At 37.8% G+C, this 17647-nt stretch overlaps 2 protein-coding genes across 2 annotated transcripts; one reads left to right on the top strand and one right to left on the bottom strand.

Moving 5' to 3' along the window:
- The first annotated feature begins 9198 nt into the window (after positions 1 to 9198).
- On the top strand, positions 9199 to 12406 carry LOC140965557 (protein SCARECROW-like). Its single transcript, XM_073425650.1, has 2 exons — positions 9199 to 11441; positions 11740 to 12406. Exons 1-2 carry the CDS (start codon positions 9583 to 9585, stop codon positions 12179 to 12181), a joined length of 2301 nt encoding a protein of 766 aa, XP_073281751.1. The 5' UTR covers positions 9199 to 9582; the 3' UTR covers positions 12182 to 12406.
- Positions 12407 to 15431: 3025 nt separating this feature from the next.
- Positions 15432 to 16845, bottom strand: LOC140965505 (protein RGF1 INDUCIBLE TRANSCRIPTION FACTOR 1-like). The gene is made up of 4 exons (XM_073425560.1): positions 16775 to 16845; positions 16418 to 16666; positions 16195 to 16335; positions 15432 to 15853 (listed from the first exon to the last, which is right to left on the bottom strand). Exons 1-4 carry the CDS (start codon positions 16781 to 16783, stop codon positions 15551 to 15553), a joined length of 702 nt encoding a protein of 233 aa, XP_073281661.1. The 5' UTR covers positions 16784 to 16845; the 3' UTR covers positions 15432 to 15550.
- Positions 16846 to 17647: the final 802 nt, after the last annotated feature.

Raw genomic sequence — 17647 nt, forward strand, 5'->3', positions numbered from 1 at the left:
CTAATACATTTTTATTTTCTCTAAATAATATTTGTTAGTCCACTAAAAATATTCTGAAAAATATGGATAATACAAGTACACGAAATCATGTAATCAATCTCTTACCATGACAGTGGTGAAATTGCCTTTTTTTTTAATTTCTAAATAAGTCAAAATAGAATAACATTGAAATATTTTATATATGAATTTGGAATAATACACTTTTTGATACCCCTGTAAGAGTCCGGGTCATGGATGACCCGGGATATCAGATGGATTCTCAAATCAGGGTCAATCTGCAGGATGGATTCTTCTGAAGCCGGGCAGGTGCAAACCCGGGCTCTACTCCCCGGGCAACCAGACACCTGGTAAGCATTCTAACCGGGCCACCTCGATATGAGCACCGCACTAGCAGAATTGGATGTGAGCGACCGTCCTATCTCTGACACTAATCCAAGTGGTTGAGAAAGTCAGACAGACGGGATGTGACTAGTGTATGATTTGACATGTCAGAATGTAGCCGCCCTACTATAATTAGTAGGTAGCACGCAGACCGAGGTAATCAATGCATCCCCTACTATAAATACCAGGTTATCTCTTTGCATTGGGGATTCATTCATTTTATTGTCTACACTCTTACACCGATATCACAACCATCACTTGTTTACATTGGTCTTTTGTTGAGTCATTCACTGACTTAAGCATCGGAGTGGCCACGCCAGACTCCCCTCCGGCGCCCATTCCCGAGTTCATCTTCTTGTGTGCAGGTTACAGCTGGAGCCATATTACAGAGATATATCTTCATCACAGATATACTCTCCCTTGCTCTTATTTCCTTCATTATCTTGATAGTAGATCCGTTGGAGCTCCTTACCCAGCTCGTCCATTACACCCGGATCGCATCACTTTTCTTTTAAAATGTGTTTAAATATAAAAGAAAATTTTCCTGCTAAAATTATTATTATTTCCACCCACGTTTTATTATTATTATTAAAATTATTGTTAAGAATTTGACCAAATCACACAGATGACAATTATGGCTTCGAGGCACTCTCTGTACCAGAGAGTATGTGAGATCATGCAATCAAACGCAAGAAGGTAAAACTACACAAGAACAATTACGTGGTTCGGCCTTGAAACGACCTACGTCCACGGGAGAAAGATGGCCAGCTCTTGTTATTCAATTACCAGAAAGTTTTGTTTACAGAACATGAGACAAGAAACCAATATTCAAGAGTACACAATCAAGACTATTCTCCTTGATCTCTTTTACTCTCGATCAAAGCATAAGCTCTTTTTCCTGTCTTTCTTCTCAAGCTTGATGACCTTTCTGCTTTCTTATTGAATCCTCTTCTTGCTGATCATATCACGAAGGTGTTGTACATCTCTCTTGGAGATTCAGTTGATCAATGATCCCTTGTATTTTATATATATACCCGGCCAGATCGATTACCTGAAGCTCATCACAAACCATAACAGAAGTAACTGACGTAACCAACCCAATGGCTTATGACACCCCACTGACTCCTTGGTCTATCCTTCCCTCCTGCTATTTCTTCTTTCATTTTGTGAGACACCAGCCTTTACTTTAACAATCTCCACCTTGTCTCACAAGAGAGATCCAAGAGTGGTTCTATCTTTCTTCCTCTTCGGGCTTAGTTTGCTGTCACCAAACTGACCAAGTTCAAGCATAGCTTAAACTTGGTCTGTGGCAGCTCTTTTTTCAACATATCTGCTGGGTTGTCATGAGTTGAGATCTTCTCCACCTTGATATGTCCCCCTGCAATAACATCTCTTATAAAATGTAATTTCACATCAATATGTTTGCACCTTTCATGATATATCTGATGTTTAGTAAGATGTATTGCGCTTTGATTGTCACAATGTACTGAGACAACCTCTTGTTTAACTCCAAGCTCTGTCAGAATTCCTTTAAGCCACATTGCCTCTTTTACTCCTTCAGTCAAGGCTATGTATTCGGCTTCGGTAGTGGACAGAGCCACCACAGACTGCAGGGAGGCTTTCCAGCTTATGGCTGTTCCATACATGGTGAAGATGATTCCAGTTAGAGACTTCCTTGAGTCTAAATTTCCAGCATAGTCTGAGTCAACAAACCCAACCAAAGGATGAGTTAATTTATCCCTTTTCTTGAACAACAGTCCCAGATTTGGTTGTCCATTTAAGTATCTCATGATCCACTTCAAAGCTTCCCAATGTGAGTTTCCAGGATTTGACATGAATCTTGAGACCATACTCATGGCATATGACAGATCTGGTCTAGTACAAACCATCCCATACATCAAGCTCCCCACCCCACTTGCATAAGGCACCCTTTCCATTAGGTCCTTTTCTAAGTCCTCTGTGGGTGACTGATCACTTGACAGTTTGTGATGATGTCCCAATGGAGTAGAGACTACTTTAGCTTCATGCATCCTGAAACGTTTGAGTACCTTCTTGATATATGTGCCTTAATTAAGGAAAAGTGTTCCCCTTTCTCGATCTCTAATTATTTCCATTCCAAGTATCTTCTTAGCTTTCCCCATATCTTTCATGTCGAATTCAGAGCTTAGCAACTCTTTGAGTGCTTGAAGATCACCCTTATTTTTGCTTATAATTAGCATATCATCCACATATATCAACAGAAATGTACTTGGGTGTGCATCTTCACTTTTCATGTATATGCAGCTGTCAAACTTGCTTCTGGTGAAGTGTATTTGCATCATAAACTCATCAAATCTTTTGTACCATTGTCTAGGACTCTGCTTAAGTCCATACAGGGATTTTTTTAACAGACACACCTTCCCATTGTCTTCTTCCCTTGAGTACCCTTCTGGCTGTTCCATGAAAATGGTTTCCTCAAGTTCACCATGGAGAAATGCCGTTTTGACATCAAGTTGTTCCATTTCTAAGTCCAGTTGTGTGACAAGAGCTAACATGAGCCTAATGGAACTATGTTTGACAACTGGGGAGTAAATTTCATTAAAGTCAATTCCCTCTAGTTGTGTGTACCCCTTTGCCACTAACCTTGCTTTATATCTAGGATTGGAGTTGACTGAACCATCTTCCTTTATTTTAAAGATCCATCTACAGCCAACTACTCTTTGCCCTTTTGGTTTATCGACAAGATCCCAGGTATTGTTCTTTTTCAGGGATTCCATTTCCTCATTCATTGCTTTTATCCACATGTTTCTGTCTTTGCTTCTCATAGCTTCCCGGTATGTCACAGGTTCAGAGATCTCCACCTGTTCAGCTATGGTGAGTGCAAATGAAATCATGTCAGCTTGGGCATATCTTTGAGGTGGTTTAATTTCTCTTCTTTGTCTGTCTCTGGCCAACAAGTACTGATTTCTTTCTGTTCCAGGTTCGGATTCTTGAACCTGATCCGTTTCTATTTGTTCAGTTTCATTTTGGTCCAGGGAAAATCTTATAGGGTCCCCAATGTTTTCCACTTCAACATGGGAATTAGGGGTGAAATTTTCTGATGGAGCAATACCTCCTTTGATAAGAGAGTATCCCATCTTAGCTTCATCAAATGTAATATCCCTCGTGTTGAAGCACCTTGGGCCAGTTTGTTCCATATTCCACACCTTGTACCCTTTAATTCCTGGAGGATAACCAATGAATATACATCTTAGTGCTCTGGCTTCTAGTTTATCTTGTTTGACATGAGCATATGCCAAACACCCAAACACCTTTAGATTTTTGTAATCAGCAGGTTTCCCATACCAATACTCCAGAGGTGTCTTAAACATCAAGGCACTAGATGGACTTCTATTAATCAAGTAACAAGCAGTGGTTACTGCCTCTCCCCAGAAACTCTTTGGCAGTCCAGCATTCAATAGCATAGATCTTACTCTTTCAAGTAAGGTCCTATTCATTCGTTCTGCAAGACCATTCTGTTGTGGTGTTCCAGGAGTAGTCTTGTGTCTCACAATGCCCTTTTCACGACAGAACTCATTGAATTGTTCAGAGCAGTATTCAAGACCATTGTCTGTCCTTAAGTGTTTGAGCCTTTTGTCCAACTGATTTTCAGTCATTATCACCCACTCTTTGAACCTTGAGAATGCTTCATCCTTAGACTTCAGAATATATGTCCATAGCCTTCTTGAGTAATCATCCACTATGGTCATAAAATATTTTCCCCCACCATTTGTGACTGTTCTTGAGGGCCCCCACACATCAGAGTGAACATACTCAAAGGGCCTGGTAGTTGAGTGGCTTCCTGGTCCAAAGCTTACTCGTTTTGCTTTTCCAAGGATGCAATACTCACAAGTTTCAAGACCTTGAATATTGTCTCCGCAGAGAAGGTTTTGTTTAGATAGCTCATGGAGGCCTCTTTCACTAATATGACCAAGTCTGAGATGCCAAAGTTTTGTCTTCCCGTCCTTGTTTTCAATATTAGCAGCTCCACCTAGGACTGTATTTCCTTAGAGGATATACAGAGAGTGCTTTCTCACAGCTCTCATAACAACAAGGGACCCTTTGAGCACTTTCATATTTCCATTATCGGATTTGAAAGAATATCCATTTGACTCAAGTGTCCCCAATGATATGAGATTCCTCTTAAGTTCAGGGACATACCTTACTTGTTACAAGATTCTGTCAGCACCGTCATGCATCCTTAGCCTTATAGTTCCAATCCCCTTTACTCTACATGACTTGTTGTTTCCTAAGACAACCAGACCTAAGTCTGATTCTTGAATTGATTCGAACCATGATTTTGTAGGACACATGTGAAATGTGCACCCTGAGTCCATAATCCACTCATTCAATGTGTCTTGGTCTGTGTTAGCTAGGACCTCAGCTGATCCATACCCGTCAGAAGTCATTGATGCCTCACCATCATCTTTTATTCTTTCAATTCCCTTTTTCTTACGTTCTGGACAATCACGTTTGAAATGGCCTTCTTTGTGGCATATAAAGCACTTGTATCTAACATGACTCTTTGATCTTGATTTGCCCCTTTTTCCTTTATATTGTCTTCTTTCAGTTCTTCCCCGAGTGTTCAAGCTTTCACCTTGTGCTTGCTGTCCTTGAGTCTGAATTCTTCTCTGTAACTCCTTTGCTTTAATAGCAGATTGAACCTCCTCAAGAGTGATGGATTGATCTCTTCCATACAACAAGGCATCTCTGAAATGTTCGAAAGTTCTTGGGAGGGAGTTCATCAGTATCAAAGCCTTGTCCTCTTCCTCCAATTTCACTTCGATATTTTCAAGATCATCAAGAATCTTGATAAATTCATCTATCTGATCCAAGATTCCCTTCCCTTCTTCGATTTTGAACGAGTACAATCTTTGTTTCAAGTACAGACGATTGGCAAGGGACTTAGTCATGTATAGCTTCTTGAGTTTTTCCCACATGGCAGCGGCTGTGGTTTCTTTAGAGACTTCACAAAGGGGTTTATCACCCAGGCACAAAATTATGGCACTTTGTGCCTTTGCTGCATTGACTATCTTCTCCTTCGAGTCTTCTTCTGATGATGCTTCTCCCTTTAGAGCTTCGGCAAGTCCTTGCTGAATCAAGATTGCACGCATCTTGATTCTCCATAACCCAAAATCGTTGTTTCCTGTGAATTTTTCAATGTCATATTTCAATGACCCCATATTCTTGATTTTGGAGTTCGATGTGTGTGTGTGGTTTTTGCGTTCCCACAGACGGCGCCAGTTGTTAAGAATTTGACCAAATCACAGATGACAATTATGGCTTCGAGGCACTCTCTGTACCAGAGAGTATGTGAGATCATGCAATCAAACGCAAGAAGGTAAAACTACACAAGAACAATTACGTGGTTCGGCCTTGAAACGACCTACGTCCACGGGAGAAAGATGGCCAGCTCTTGTTATTCAATTACCAGAAAGTTTTGTTTACAGAACATGAGACAAGAAACCAATATTCAAGAGTACACAATCAAGACTATTCTCCTTGATCTCTTTTACTCTCGATCAAAGCATAAGCTCCTTTTCCTGTCTTTCTTCTCAAGCTTGATGACCTTTCTGCTTTCTTATTGAATCCTCTTCTTGCTGATCATATCACGAAGGTGTTGTACATCTCTCTTGGAGATTCAGTTGATCAATGATCCCTTGTATTTTATATATATACCCGGCCAGATCGATTACCTGAAGCTCATCACAAACCATAACAGAAGTAACTGACGTAACCAACCCAATGGCTTATGACACCCCACTGACTCCTTGGTCTATCCTTCCCTCCTGCTATTTCTTCTTTCATTTTGTGAGACACCAGCCTTTACTTTAACAATCATATATGCCTCAGATGTTATTTACTGATGCATATGATGTTTGTGATAAAACTAATAGTGGCTAGTGAGAAATGAACCAACTTGCTTTCTCACACCACCCCGTCTCTGTTTTCAGCTTTGTATGTAGAATTTAGCTAGAATTATGCAAGGTCGATGAGAGCAAAGAGTCATGATTGTCGGCACCAAGAGATTGCACAGAAAAAAATCGATTCAGGACAGACTTTTAGGCGAATGAGAACATGAATGAACCGATCTTATATCGAAATGAGAGAAATTACAAGACGGTGCAGTACAGTCAATGAGTTCTTACAAGATTTGGTAGGTACTACTCATAACTTAAAATTTCATAGTCAAACGCTTGACTTGAATAAATTATGATATGTGTGACTTTCTAGAAAATTTATCATGGTAGTGCATGTAAATAATGACATAAATACGTTAGAAATATTCGTGTTGGTTTATGGGTACAATCATCGAATTTAGGACGTTAAACTTTATTTTAACAATTTTTCGTATTTATATAAATTATAAGTAATCAAACTGTGTGTTTTATTCAACTAAATATGAAACTACTATAATTTTTTAAAAAAAGGTATGAAACTCTATCAAACTCTTAAACAATAATTAATTACATTCTTTATCGAATAAAAAAATTTAAAAAATAAGATTCAAAATTCACAAAATAATATATGAGATTGTTGAAAATTAAACTTAAAATATAACTCAATTAACTATTACAATAATTCCATTAAGAGTTATAGATAATGAAACATTGTCGCTTTTAAGCAATAACACGGAGTCATAGGTCTAACCTAACACAAATAATAGCGTTGGATCAAAAGAACGTCTATGCTCTACCGAGTGTGTTCCAATATCCGATGGATCATAACCATTCATTTGATCTGCTAGTTTCACCCAGTGGAGCATATATATATATAATTTTCAGTGGGTTGGAACACCAAAGCGAGCATGGGAATCGAATTTGCATGGAGCATTGTAAATTGTATAGTAGCAATAACTAAGCCCAAAGGAATGCTATTTTGCATGCAAATTGGAGAGCTCTAATACGGTGAAGTGTGTTCTTGATATTTTCAACACAAAGGTTTCTTTCCTCATAGTTGGATGCTACGAGGATGTTACCGAGTTTGCATAGAATGCCGTGCACATCTTGTTGATTAATTTGGGGCCTCAAAATGGAAAACAAATAAAGAATAATTATTACATTGTGCGTCAGCCCACGTGCATGTCTAGCTCTGTGTGGAAGCTCAAAGTGGGGAAAAGTCCGCAGCAGCATCGTGAATCTGACAGCAACTAGACGCTAAAGATTTCCGACTTTTGCCAATAAAATCGAATCCATTGCTCCCTTCTTTTTCTTCACTCCTCTCGAAGACTGTGCTATCATTAAATCACCTGTGAATATATATTCTTTGTATCTATTGAAACGTAGAAATATCAAAAAAATCATTTTTTCTCGAATTAATGTACGTACGTTTTTAGATCGTATTTGTAAGTGAAATATAGCTGTTAATCCGAGTAAAACAGGACACGCCCCACACCATATGATCGACGACCATTCTAATAACTCGACACATTGTCATCTCTAATATGAAATTTCAAACGTATTATTTCAAAACTCAAGGACGTAGAATTAGTAAAATAATGATGTGACGAATTACTTTGAATGGAGGAGCACAGATAAAATATATTACATTGGAGATTAATGCATGGATATCAGCGCAAGCAAAAAGGTCGAGGATGGGGAGTCAAACGGAGACAAAAGCTAAGAAGGAAGCAAATGAAAAGGGCCAAAGAGGAAAAAAGCTGCCACGCTATGATGCCGTTGAAAGCAAAATGTCAAACACTACGTTGCATTATAGGAAACAGAGTTTGCTCCATTATATTACCTACTACACTTATTTGCCTCCTATCTCTACCTGCTCCCCAAGCCCACCATTTATTATCCATCATATTAACCAAATTTTCTTCTCTATTTTTGCCCATATTTTAAAAATATTAAGAAATTATATTTAAGATAATATAAAAAATAAATAAATAGAAATTTTGAGAATCCTTATCATTTTGTTGGGACTTATAATTTTTTTTTAATTTTTAAACCACTACTCTATGTTTTTTTTTTCCTTCAGATTTCGATTTTGTCCATGTTATTTTAGGGGCGTTGCTGTGAATAAATCTTAAGTTTTTAAAAACCTAGACATATGTCATATATTTGATGTATAAAAATGTAGAGTAGTTCTCTTATGAGATGGTCTCGAATCTTTATTTGTGAGACGGATCAACCATATCGATATTCACAATAAAAAAGTAATACTCTTAGCATAAAAAATAATATTTTTCCATGGATGACCCAAATAAAAGATCTGTCTCACAAAATACGACCCGTGAGACCGTCTCACACAAGTTTTTGAAAAAAATGTAACATTTCTAGATATAAATAATTAATAGAAAATAATATTAATATAATTTAAGAGGGAGCTGTTGTCAATTAGCTGACGATGGTTGCGTTCAGGTTAAAAGATCTTTGTTGCCAACATTCCATATGTTATGTTTTACTCTATTTTTTTTTTTATTTTCGGAAATTTTACTTATTTTTTTTTTAAGTATTGACGTAACAATTCAGACATTAGTATTACATGAGTGTCATGGTAATCACATCGAACAAAAAATCAAAATTGTAAAAAAATTTAAGATAATAAATTAAACTGAAATTTAATAATATATATAAAAAAAACTAAAATTGATAAAAATTAGAAATTTTTCATTAATGATGAATAAAAGTTCCTTGAAAAAACCCCTCTTCTCGAATAAAAATAAAAGGAAAGACTTGGTTAATTTCTGAATTTTCCAAGTTATATCCACATTCTTTTAACAAATACCAAGAATTTACAATAAAGTGTAACTCAATTTATTTAGCGTACGTAGCGAAGTTGAAGAACTGAAAAAATTTTGCACTCGAAGTTTGAAAGTTTCCCCAAAGAAGTCAAATGCACGAGGACAAAAAGACTTGATACTCGAAATTAAATACATCAAAGCATCCGTAATCTCTGTCGATCTTTAATATTATCTACTCAGGTGGAAGCTTGCGTCACCATTATACGACCACAAGAGCGACAGCTAGGAGATTGATGTGCGGGTTCATGAGTTAGGCGAGGAACTCCACGGAATCCCAATGCCTCTGTCTGAATCCTTGGAACTCTTATCTCCTTGGATCCTCTTCTTGATTTAGCTATGGAAAAAAGATTAGCCTCGCATTTTCTGTCTATATAATTAATGATGAAACAATAACATGATCAGAATACCATAGGCTTGTTTTTGTCCTCGCATATATGGCGGCAAAGGCTTTTGCTTTGGGTGCTGTCGAGGGTGATAACATATGCGCAGCTCGCGGGGGAGACACTTATCATTTGAGCAATTATTCCACCGCTCCATTGCAGGGCTGCAGCAAAATGGTCAGAAAGAGGGCTGCGTCAGAGATGGAACTCCAACAAACCGTTAACGAGGCCAGATTTCTCCGCCGAGCGGCCGCTAGGACAGCTTCGCCGCCGCCACCCCAGGGTGACTACGGGGATGTTACAAGTCTTCCTCTTCCTAACCCACCAACTCAACACTCAATACAAGTCACCAACTACTCCACGATTATACGATCCTATGATGCCACAAATTTGAATACCAGGGCGGCGCCGGCCAGGTCAGACCCTTCATTTGCATTTACTCAAAATAATGTTTGTTACACCGCTGGAGCTAGTAGCACCACCGCCTTGACTAATTACGTGGACTCCACCGCCGCCTCCTCTAGCCTACCATCTCGAATCTCCTCTAGTACTCCTCCACTATGTGTTTTCTCGGGCTTGCCATTATTTCCTCCGGATGGAAGCCGAGGTGCCACTGCCTTGCAGCTGTCTTCTGCTTCCACCAGCTGCTCAAGTTTAGTTACGGAGGAGACCGCAACATGGATCGATGGAATCATAAAAGATCTCATCCAAAGCTCCAACGTCTCCATCCCCCAACTCATTCTCAATGTCCGGGAGATTATTCATCCTTGCAACCCAAATCTTGCCACCCTGCTCGAGTATAGGCTCCGCTCTCTCACTACTCCCACTGATGACGTTAGGAGTGGTAGAAAGTTAGACATGCTCCCGCCGCCTCCCAATTTTGAGGGCAACAGATTGTATCTGCAGGCCGACAACAGTAGTTTCTTGCTCTCACAGGGCCTTAACGCTGATCCAATTATCAATCATGCCATGAGCTGGCCTCCCTGTAACACCCAGATCCACATTCAAGGCAATACTCCTAGGACCTCGACTGCTCTTTCTTTTGCTTCCTCGCCAGTGACTATTCTTTCCAATTCTGATGAGATGCCCGAACAGGCTCAAACCCAGGACCAAAACTTAGCGCATCTGCAGCGGCAATTGAAGAGTCCACCTGGGGATTCCACGACGAAACTAGGGAGAACAACCAACCCCGTTATCGAAACAATGAAGGAGAAGAAAGAGGAATATAGACAAAAGCAAAGAGACGAACAAGGCCTACAACTTTTGACTTTACTCCTTCAGTGTGCGGAGGCGGTGTCAGCAGATAAGTTGGAAGAGGCTAACAAGTTGCTTCTGGAGATCTCCCAACTCGCCACACCATTTGGCACGTCTGCCCAACGTGTTGCGGCTTACTTCTCAGAGGCAATGTCTGCCAGGCTAGTCAGCTCGTGCTTAGGGATGTATGCTGCGTTGCCAACTGTGCCGCACAGCCAGAAGATGGCGATGGCCTTTCAAGTCTTCAATGGGATTAGCCCCTTTGTTAAGTTCTCGCATTTCACTGCTAACCAGGCCATTCAAGAAGCGTTTGAGAGAGAAGATAGGGTTCACATAATAGACCTGGACATTATGCAAGGGCTACAGTGGCCAGGCCTCTTTCACATATTGGCATCTCGGCCCGGTGGTCCTCCATTTGTTCGCCTAACAGGATTAGGAAACTCCGCCGAGGCTCTCGAAGCAACTGGAAAGCGCTTGTCTGATTTTGCGGAGAAATTGGGACTGCCATTTGAGTTTTCGCCGATCACCGAGAAAGTTGGCAACATCAACCTAGAGAATTTAAATGTAAGCTGCAGAGAGGCTGTTGCGGTTCACTGGTTGCAGCATTCGCTATACGATGTCACTGGCTCCGACGCCAATACATTATGGTTTTTGCAAAGGTATCTGCAACTTCCTCTTTTATTACTTCCTAATCCGTCCCCACTTATTTTTCATACTAAGTTACCTATTATCGCGTCAACCAACTAAGATATTAAAATATTTACTTGAGGAAATATATAGGAAAGAAACTCTGGCCATAATCTTCTTATCTTATGCTTGCACGTTCGCATTAAGCATGAAGAGGGATCTGTTATCCTTGTAATGCACGTACACTACAAACCACGCGTTAAAATTTGGTCATTTGTAGAAATTTGTTTGATGCTTCACTGTTTCTAATACACCAAAAACACAACGCAGAGTATCCCCTAAAGTGGTCACGGTCGTCGAGCAAGACTTGAGCCACGCAGGTTCATTCTTGGGAAGATTCGTCGAAGCTATTCATTACTACTCGGCCTTGTTTGACTCTCTTGGAGCTTGCTACGGGGAAGAGAGTGAAGAAAGGCATGCAGTGGAGCAGCAACTATTTTCCAGGGAGATAAAGAACGTGTTGGGCGTTGGGGGTCCATCGAGAAGAGGGGAGGCTAAGTTCACAAATTGGAGAGAAAAGCTCCAGCAATCTGGCTTTAAAGGTATATCGTTGGCTGGCAACGCCGCGGCCCAAGCCACCCTCCTGCTGGGAATGTTTCCTAGTTCTGATGGCTACACTCTAGTGGAGGATAATGGCACCCTCAAGCTTGGTTGGAAAGATCTGTGTTTACTCACTGCATCAGCCTGGAGGCCTTCCTTGTCCACCGAATAGCTGGCCCCGCGAACTGCGACACAGTGTTACTCTATCTTCTCCATTTGTGTTTGCTCACTGCATCAGCCTGGCAAACGCATTTGTATTTGTTCGATCTCGAAAATTTTACGTATCCCAAGTAGTATCTTAGAATTTTTCTAAAAATCCTTTACATATGAGGTAAATTTTTATTATTTAATATTTAATCTATTCACACGCATTTTGGGTATCCAAAGCCTCTCTCAAACGTCTATGTAGAGCAGTCATGTAAGAAATTATGGCGCATATTAGAATGAAAATTCAAAATAAAAATAAAAAACGTGTCTCAACAATGACGATGGCTATTGCACACATCTTTTAACAAATTTTGTGTACGCATCCTCAATTTTAGAAAAATTGAGTGGTGTAAACCATCTTTTTTTTTTAATCTCGTGCTCCCGCATTAACTCATTGATGGTATGAGACGCTTATATATATAAGCGTTTGAGGTCCCTAACCATACAATCTCATACAGAATAATACACCATCTATAGAGAGAGTAGAGTGTTTAGAAGGCTTCAATCGGAGGAAAATCAGAATGCTTAAATGGCTGGAGGTAACGTTCGATCTAGCTTCCGCATATTTGTTTATCATGTTTATATATGTTTAGAAACATGATTGTGTAGGTTTTGAGAAAATCTTTAACATGTCATTGATACATGAATGAGGATCACCAAAAAAACATAACCTCTAAATCAACCAATTACATCGATTCTTGTTAATGCAAACAATCACATGACTAGAAAAAGACTTTAGCTATATTGGCACTTATGTTTTAAATATAAGAGATTCTTGAATCAACATAGAGCAACAACTTTCCACCATATTTGGCCAGCGACGAACGTCTTTGCATATTTAATGAAATTTTTTGTCATTTATCACCCGACTTTTTTTTACAAGCAAGATGATTTATTTAATGATTTATAAATCTTTTAATCATGATATTTCTCATTTTTAATAATATTACAAATTTTGGGGAAAAAAATCTAATTTTAATCATATGAAAAAGAATAGTATTTAATAGAATTTTATTATTGGGCCTGCACTTAGAACTCTCTTTTGGGCCATGAGTGGAGTACTGTTTACAATATAAAACCCCTACTTCCCTGACGTTCACAAAACGCGATCGAAGTGAGCCGAAAGGTGAGTGTCTCCCAAGACCTCTTCCAACACAAACACCACCAAAATCCAGCCCAATCGGTTCCCCATTTCTTGCAAAGTGTCTCAAGAATCCTCTGTATATAACCTCGATTGTTTTCCTTTTCTGTTGGGTATTCGGCACGCTCAAATAGGATGCCCGTAATATTTTTTTTTTAGTACCCATCTTGCTTAATGAGATACAGAAGTGGGGTTTTCTGTTAAGTTTCTTACAATGTTTGAATCGGATTAATCCTTATATTTCCTTAATAAATGGTCTTGTTCTGCCACACGTAATTCTAGTTAAAAAGAGCTATGAAGGGAAGAGTCGGAAATGGGACAAGCCTTGTTCAATGAAGCTCAAATCTCTCAACATGGAGATTGACAATACTGGTAAAGGTAAAGATAACGAGATCTTAGAATATGAACTATTCTTGAGATATTTGGAGGAGAACCCTGATTCACTATTTAATATGACCCTGAACTCAAATGGAGAAATCCAGCCATTAGAAAAGGCTTCTACGGCTAATGGTGAGGATGTTTCTTTAAACTAGTTGATGAGTTTTAGGATCTTGAGTTACACGGCGATATCATGGAAGAACGATTTAGTTTGTTTTGGATTCTGTTTTGATCCCTTGTCACCATTCTATTTCCAACTTTTAGATATAGAACTAGGTATAATATTTTGCTGTCTGGAGCTTCAAAAATTTTGGTAGATGATTTTGAATTTTATAATGAGAAATCGGGCAATTCTTGAACCCAATACGTAAATGTCTTACACTTGTGGTATACGTCATATTCCATTCAAATCATCATTATTCCGTGTGACGTCTGTCTAATCTATATAGAAAACATTGTATAATTTATTGTACTGCGACACACCAAAACTTCTTTCATTGACGATACTGGACAATATCGGTGTTGGGTTCAGCTCTATGCCTATCAATGTGCCATCGTTAGTTGAAGCTGATTTTCGGTTTGGCCAGCGGATATTCCGAGAAGTTTGATCACGTCCTTTGTTCATGTATCCTAAATGCTATTTCGTAATTAATGGCTCGGTTCGGTTATCTCAAAAATTAGAAGCTGATGACTGGATTTTACGAGGATGATCTACTTGTATCTTGGGCATTCTTACAGCATCACATCGAATCTCAGGACTACTGTATCAGCTGGTTTGACGTCGATTACGTAAATGTTTCCATTTATCCTCAGTTTAAATAATCGTCTATCTGATACCATTCATTGTTTTCTTTTTTTTTTCCTCTTGGACGTCCAGTTATAATACCCGATCAGGGTCCTCAGTTATTTTGAACAAAATTTTCAATGACCCAATCGAGGAAAATAAAATATTGAAGCGATATATTTCATATATACCGATCGTGGACATCTACGTGAACATCCTTAAAATAATGAAATAGCAGGGTGATTCATGCTCAAATTAATCACACATAATCTCAACAAAAAAAAAAATCATACACATGCATGTGGTCGTAAACACATTTATTATTTTACTAAATCATATATTAGAGTTACTAATTTTAAAAAGAAAAAATTACATTTTTTGTATTTTTATATTGTCAAATTAGTATGTTATATCTTTTTTCTTTTGCAATATAGGAATTTCTCTGACGTCGTTTCGACACGATGATGATGTAATATCGACATACCGCTACCACGTGTACTGTCACATAAGCATATCCGATGAAAAACAACTAAAGTTTCTAAATATTGAAAGATGACTAAAACTAAAAGTCAACAACTTGATATCACAAAAAAAATATATATATCAAACCAAAATTTCAATTTTCTCTTAATAAATTTGAGTGCATGTGCACAATAGCATATAGTACACCACATCAGACAATGTATAAATAGTGAGTATGTCACATAAACGATTGATCCCAAAACGTTAGAAAAAACGAAGGTTAAATACTAAATAGTTCAAATTACATTTGGAAGCCATAAAATTATTATTAATTCTGAATAATCATGACCTCTTTCAACAGTACTACATAGTTAAAATAATATTATATTTGGGGAAAAAAATAAAGAAATGTTACACACCTCAACTTGGGAACTGGGATGCACGTGACAGTGATGCCATTAAGACAAAACACCCGACCAATATGATCAAGTATTAACTTAAAAGAGTCTCAAGAAACTGAACAAGATTTCTTTAAGAAAAATAATATTGAATATTTATCATATTTTATTCTAACACAAAGGTGACCTATGGGGAATGCCTTTTCTCCTACTCATGCTTGTGGTCATGTCTTCATCTGTAACTTTATTAGCCAATCTTCCACAAACATATAGTCCACTTCTCTTCTTCCTCACAAGCTCAGTGCAAGAGAAGCTCGCGTTATCGGAATCCGAGTCCGAGCTCAACGTCGTGTACATCGTCTGATCATCATCTCCCGTGTCTTGAGGAATGAAGAAATCTGGACTGAGTTGTAGGGTTTTGCATACTTTCAGGAATGGATAAAGATTCTTGTGGTGTTTAAGGACATAATCAACCTGATAAAAAAATTTAACAAAATTCATATAATTAAACTCATTTTAACCAGCATATAATCAAATTGTGGGAATTGAGCTTGTTAATGGTTTCTTGATTCTTTGTTCTTTTATCAACATTTGCTTATTTTCCTAATATGTGAATCTGCAGTGAAGTGAAATTCAGTTAAATATTAATTTTATTTTGACAAGTCAATCAGCAATTAGTTGACTGCAACTTTAATCCAAACCAAGTATATTAGCATATTGATTCTATTAATAATTTGGGAAAATTGTATGAGTCGGAATAACCAATTCTATGAATTCAAAGAGGAATCATATTTTTGAGATTCACATTAAGCTACCTTGCAACCAAGTGAGCAATGGATGAAGGGTTCTTGGAGGCTCCTATCACAAGAAGTGCAGTAGTTTCCAGACCCTTTGAACTGTCTGTTCTGTGGTCTTTTCTTGATAAACACCACCTTAGCAGCATTAATTGTATACGCCTGCACACGACATGAAATCGAAGCTAAGGTTGTGTTCATCTCAAGTTAAAATTCTAAACGATTTCGCAAAATCTAATATAACCTGAATGTTTGAGCAGTCCATCAGCTTCTCAAGATCTTCCAACCTAACAACTTCATGATACACGTACCGACGAATCTGAAGTAGCCTGTGGGATCGATGAGAAGCCACACAATGAGGGCAAATACTATTGCAACAATCCAAACAGCAAATATTCTTTTCGTTTTTCTTGAAACTGTCGTGAATCGGGCAAGATGCAAAGAATTTCTGCACGTAGAGAGATTCCAGCCATGCAGGTTTATCATGATGTTCCTAATTGTAATGAATACATACAAGTTCAATTTAGATCATAGCCGATGAAAATAGTGATTCAAAAGAAGAAGAAAAAAAACAGAGAGGTGTACAAAAGATGCAACCTACCATGATCATGGAGTTTTCTTGATTTGTTTGGGTAGCACAAGAAAATGGTTTTTTTAAACTCGAGAAATGAAATAAAGGGTTGGGCTGTGGGTGCCAATGACAATGCCATTTATGGGGTAATATACAGGAGAGGAGGAAATAAATTATTTTAAAGTATGTACAATACAATAATAATATTTTATAATATTAAATGTTTTAAAGCATATTTTAAGTATTCATTTTATTCTAATTATTTATGTTAAAAATACAAGTGTTGTGATAACATGTATGTTAATTATGATTATTTATTTTCAAGTTAACAAGAATTTATTGAACATAACTTAAGATATAAGACAACATTGCTAGAGACATCAAATCCATGTTTTGTCTTTAGGGTTCTTAGCCTTGTCATTTGGTTCTTAATTATAGGGAGAGATTATTTTTATTTTTATTTTTATTTTAAAAAAAAAAAGAAAAAAGAAAACAAAGAAATAATATATATTAAGAATATGTGAGGAGAACGTGGGCACTATTCCCATGTCTCCCATTGGCTTCTTCCACACATATAAACTAATTTTCTCCACTCCTAGTGTTAAGAGCTTCAACACTAAACTAAATGACTCTTTCTTGAAGAAGCTGCCATTTAAATTTTGCTTTTCAATTATCTCCTCTCTTCAATTCTAATCTTTCAAAAAAAACATACAAATATCGATCACTGTATTCAAATTTTTGTATCCGCGATGATACTGACAGAGGAAAAAATGTAATTGTTTCCTTTTATTCGTTCTAATATTTCAATTTTACATAGACAAATCGGAGATTGAGAAATTTATCCTTAAAAACGAAGAAGGAAATTTAGGTATTTAATCTTTGTTTGAGACATATGATGATATA

Source organism: Primulina huaijiensis, unplaced genomic scaffold (genome assembly GCF_012295235.1).
Source record: "Primulina huaijiensis isolate GDHJ02 unplaced genomic scaffold, ASM1229523v2 scaffold10763, whole genome shotgun sequence".
NCBI classification, from domain to species: Eukaryota; Viridiplantae; Streptophyta; class Magnoliopsida; order Lamiales; family Gesneriaceae; genus Primulina; species Primulina huaijiensis.

What these genes read in the sequence shown, in the direction of transcription:
- LOC140965505 (XM_073425560.1), bottom strand. An exon ending in TGGACTGCTCAAACATTCAG is followed by an intron (nt 16,336 to 16,417) that starts GTTATATTAGAT and finishes TGTCGTGTGCAG; the next exon opens with GCGTATACAATTAATGCTGC. An exon ending in ATTGCTCACTTGGTTGCAAG is followed by an intron (nt 15,854 to 16,194) that starts GTAGCTTAATGT and finishes TTTTTTTATCAG; the next exon opens with GTTGATTATGTCCTTAAACA.
- LOC140965557 (XM_073425650.1), top strand. Translation starts at nt 9,583, where the DNA reads ATGGCGGCAAAGGCTTTTGCTTTGGGTGCTGTCGAGGGTGATAACATA. An exon ending in ACATTATGGTTTTTGCAAAG is followed by an intron (nt 11,442 to 11,739) that starts GTATCTGCAACT and finishes AACACAACGCAG; the next exon opens with AGTATCCCCTAAAGTGGTCA.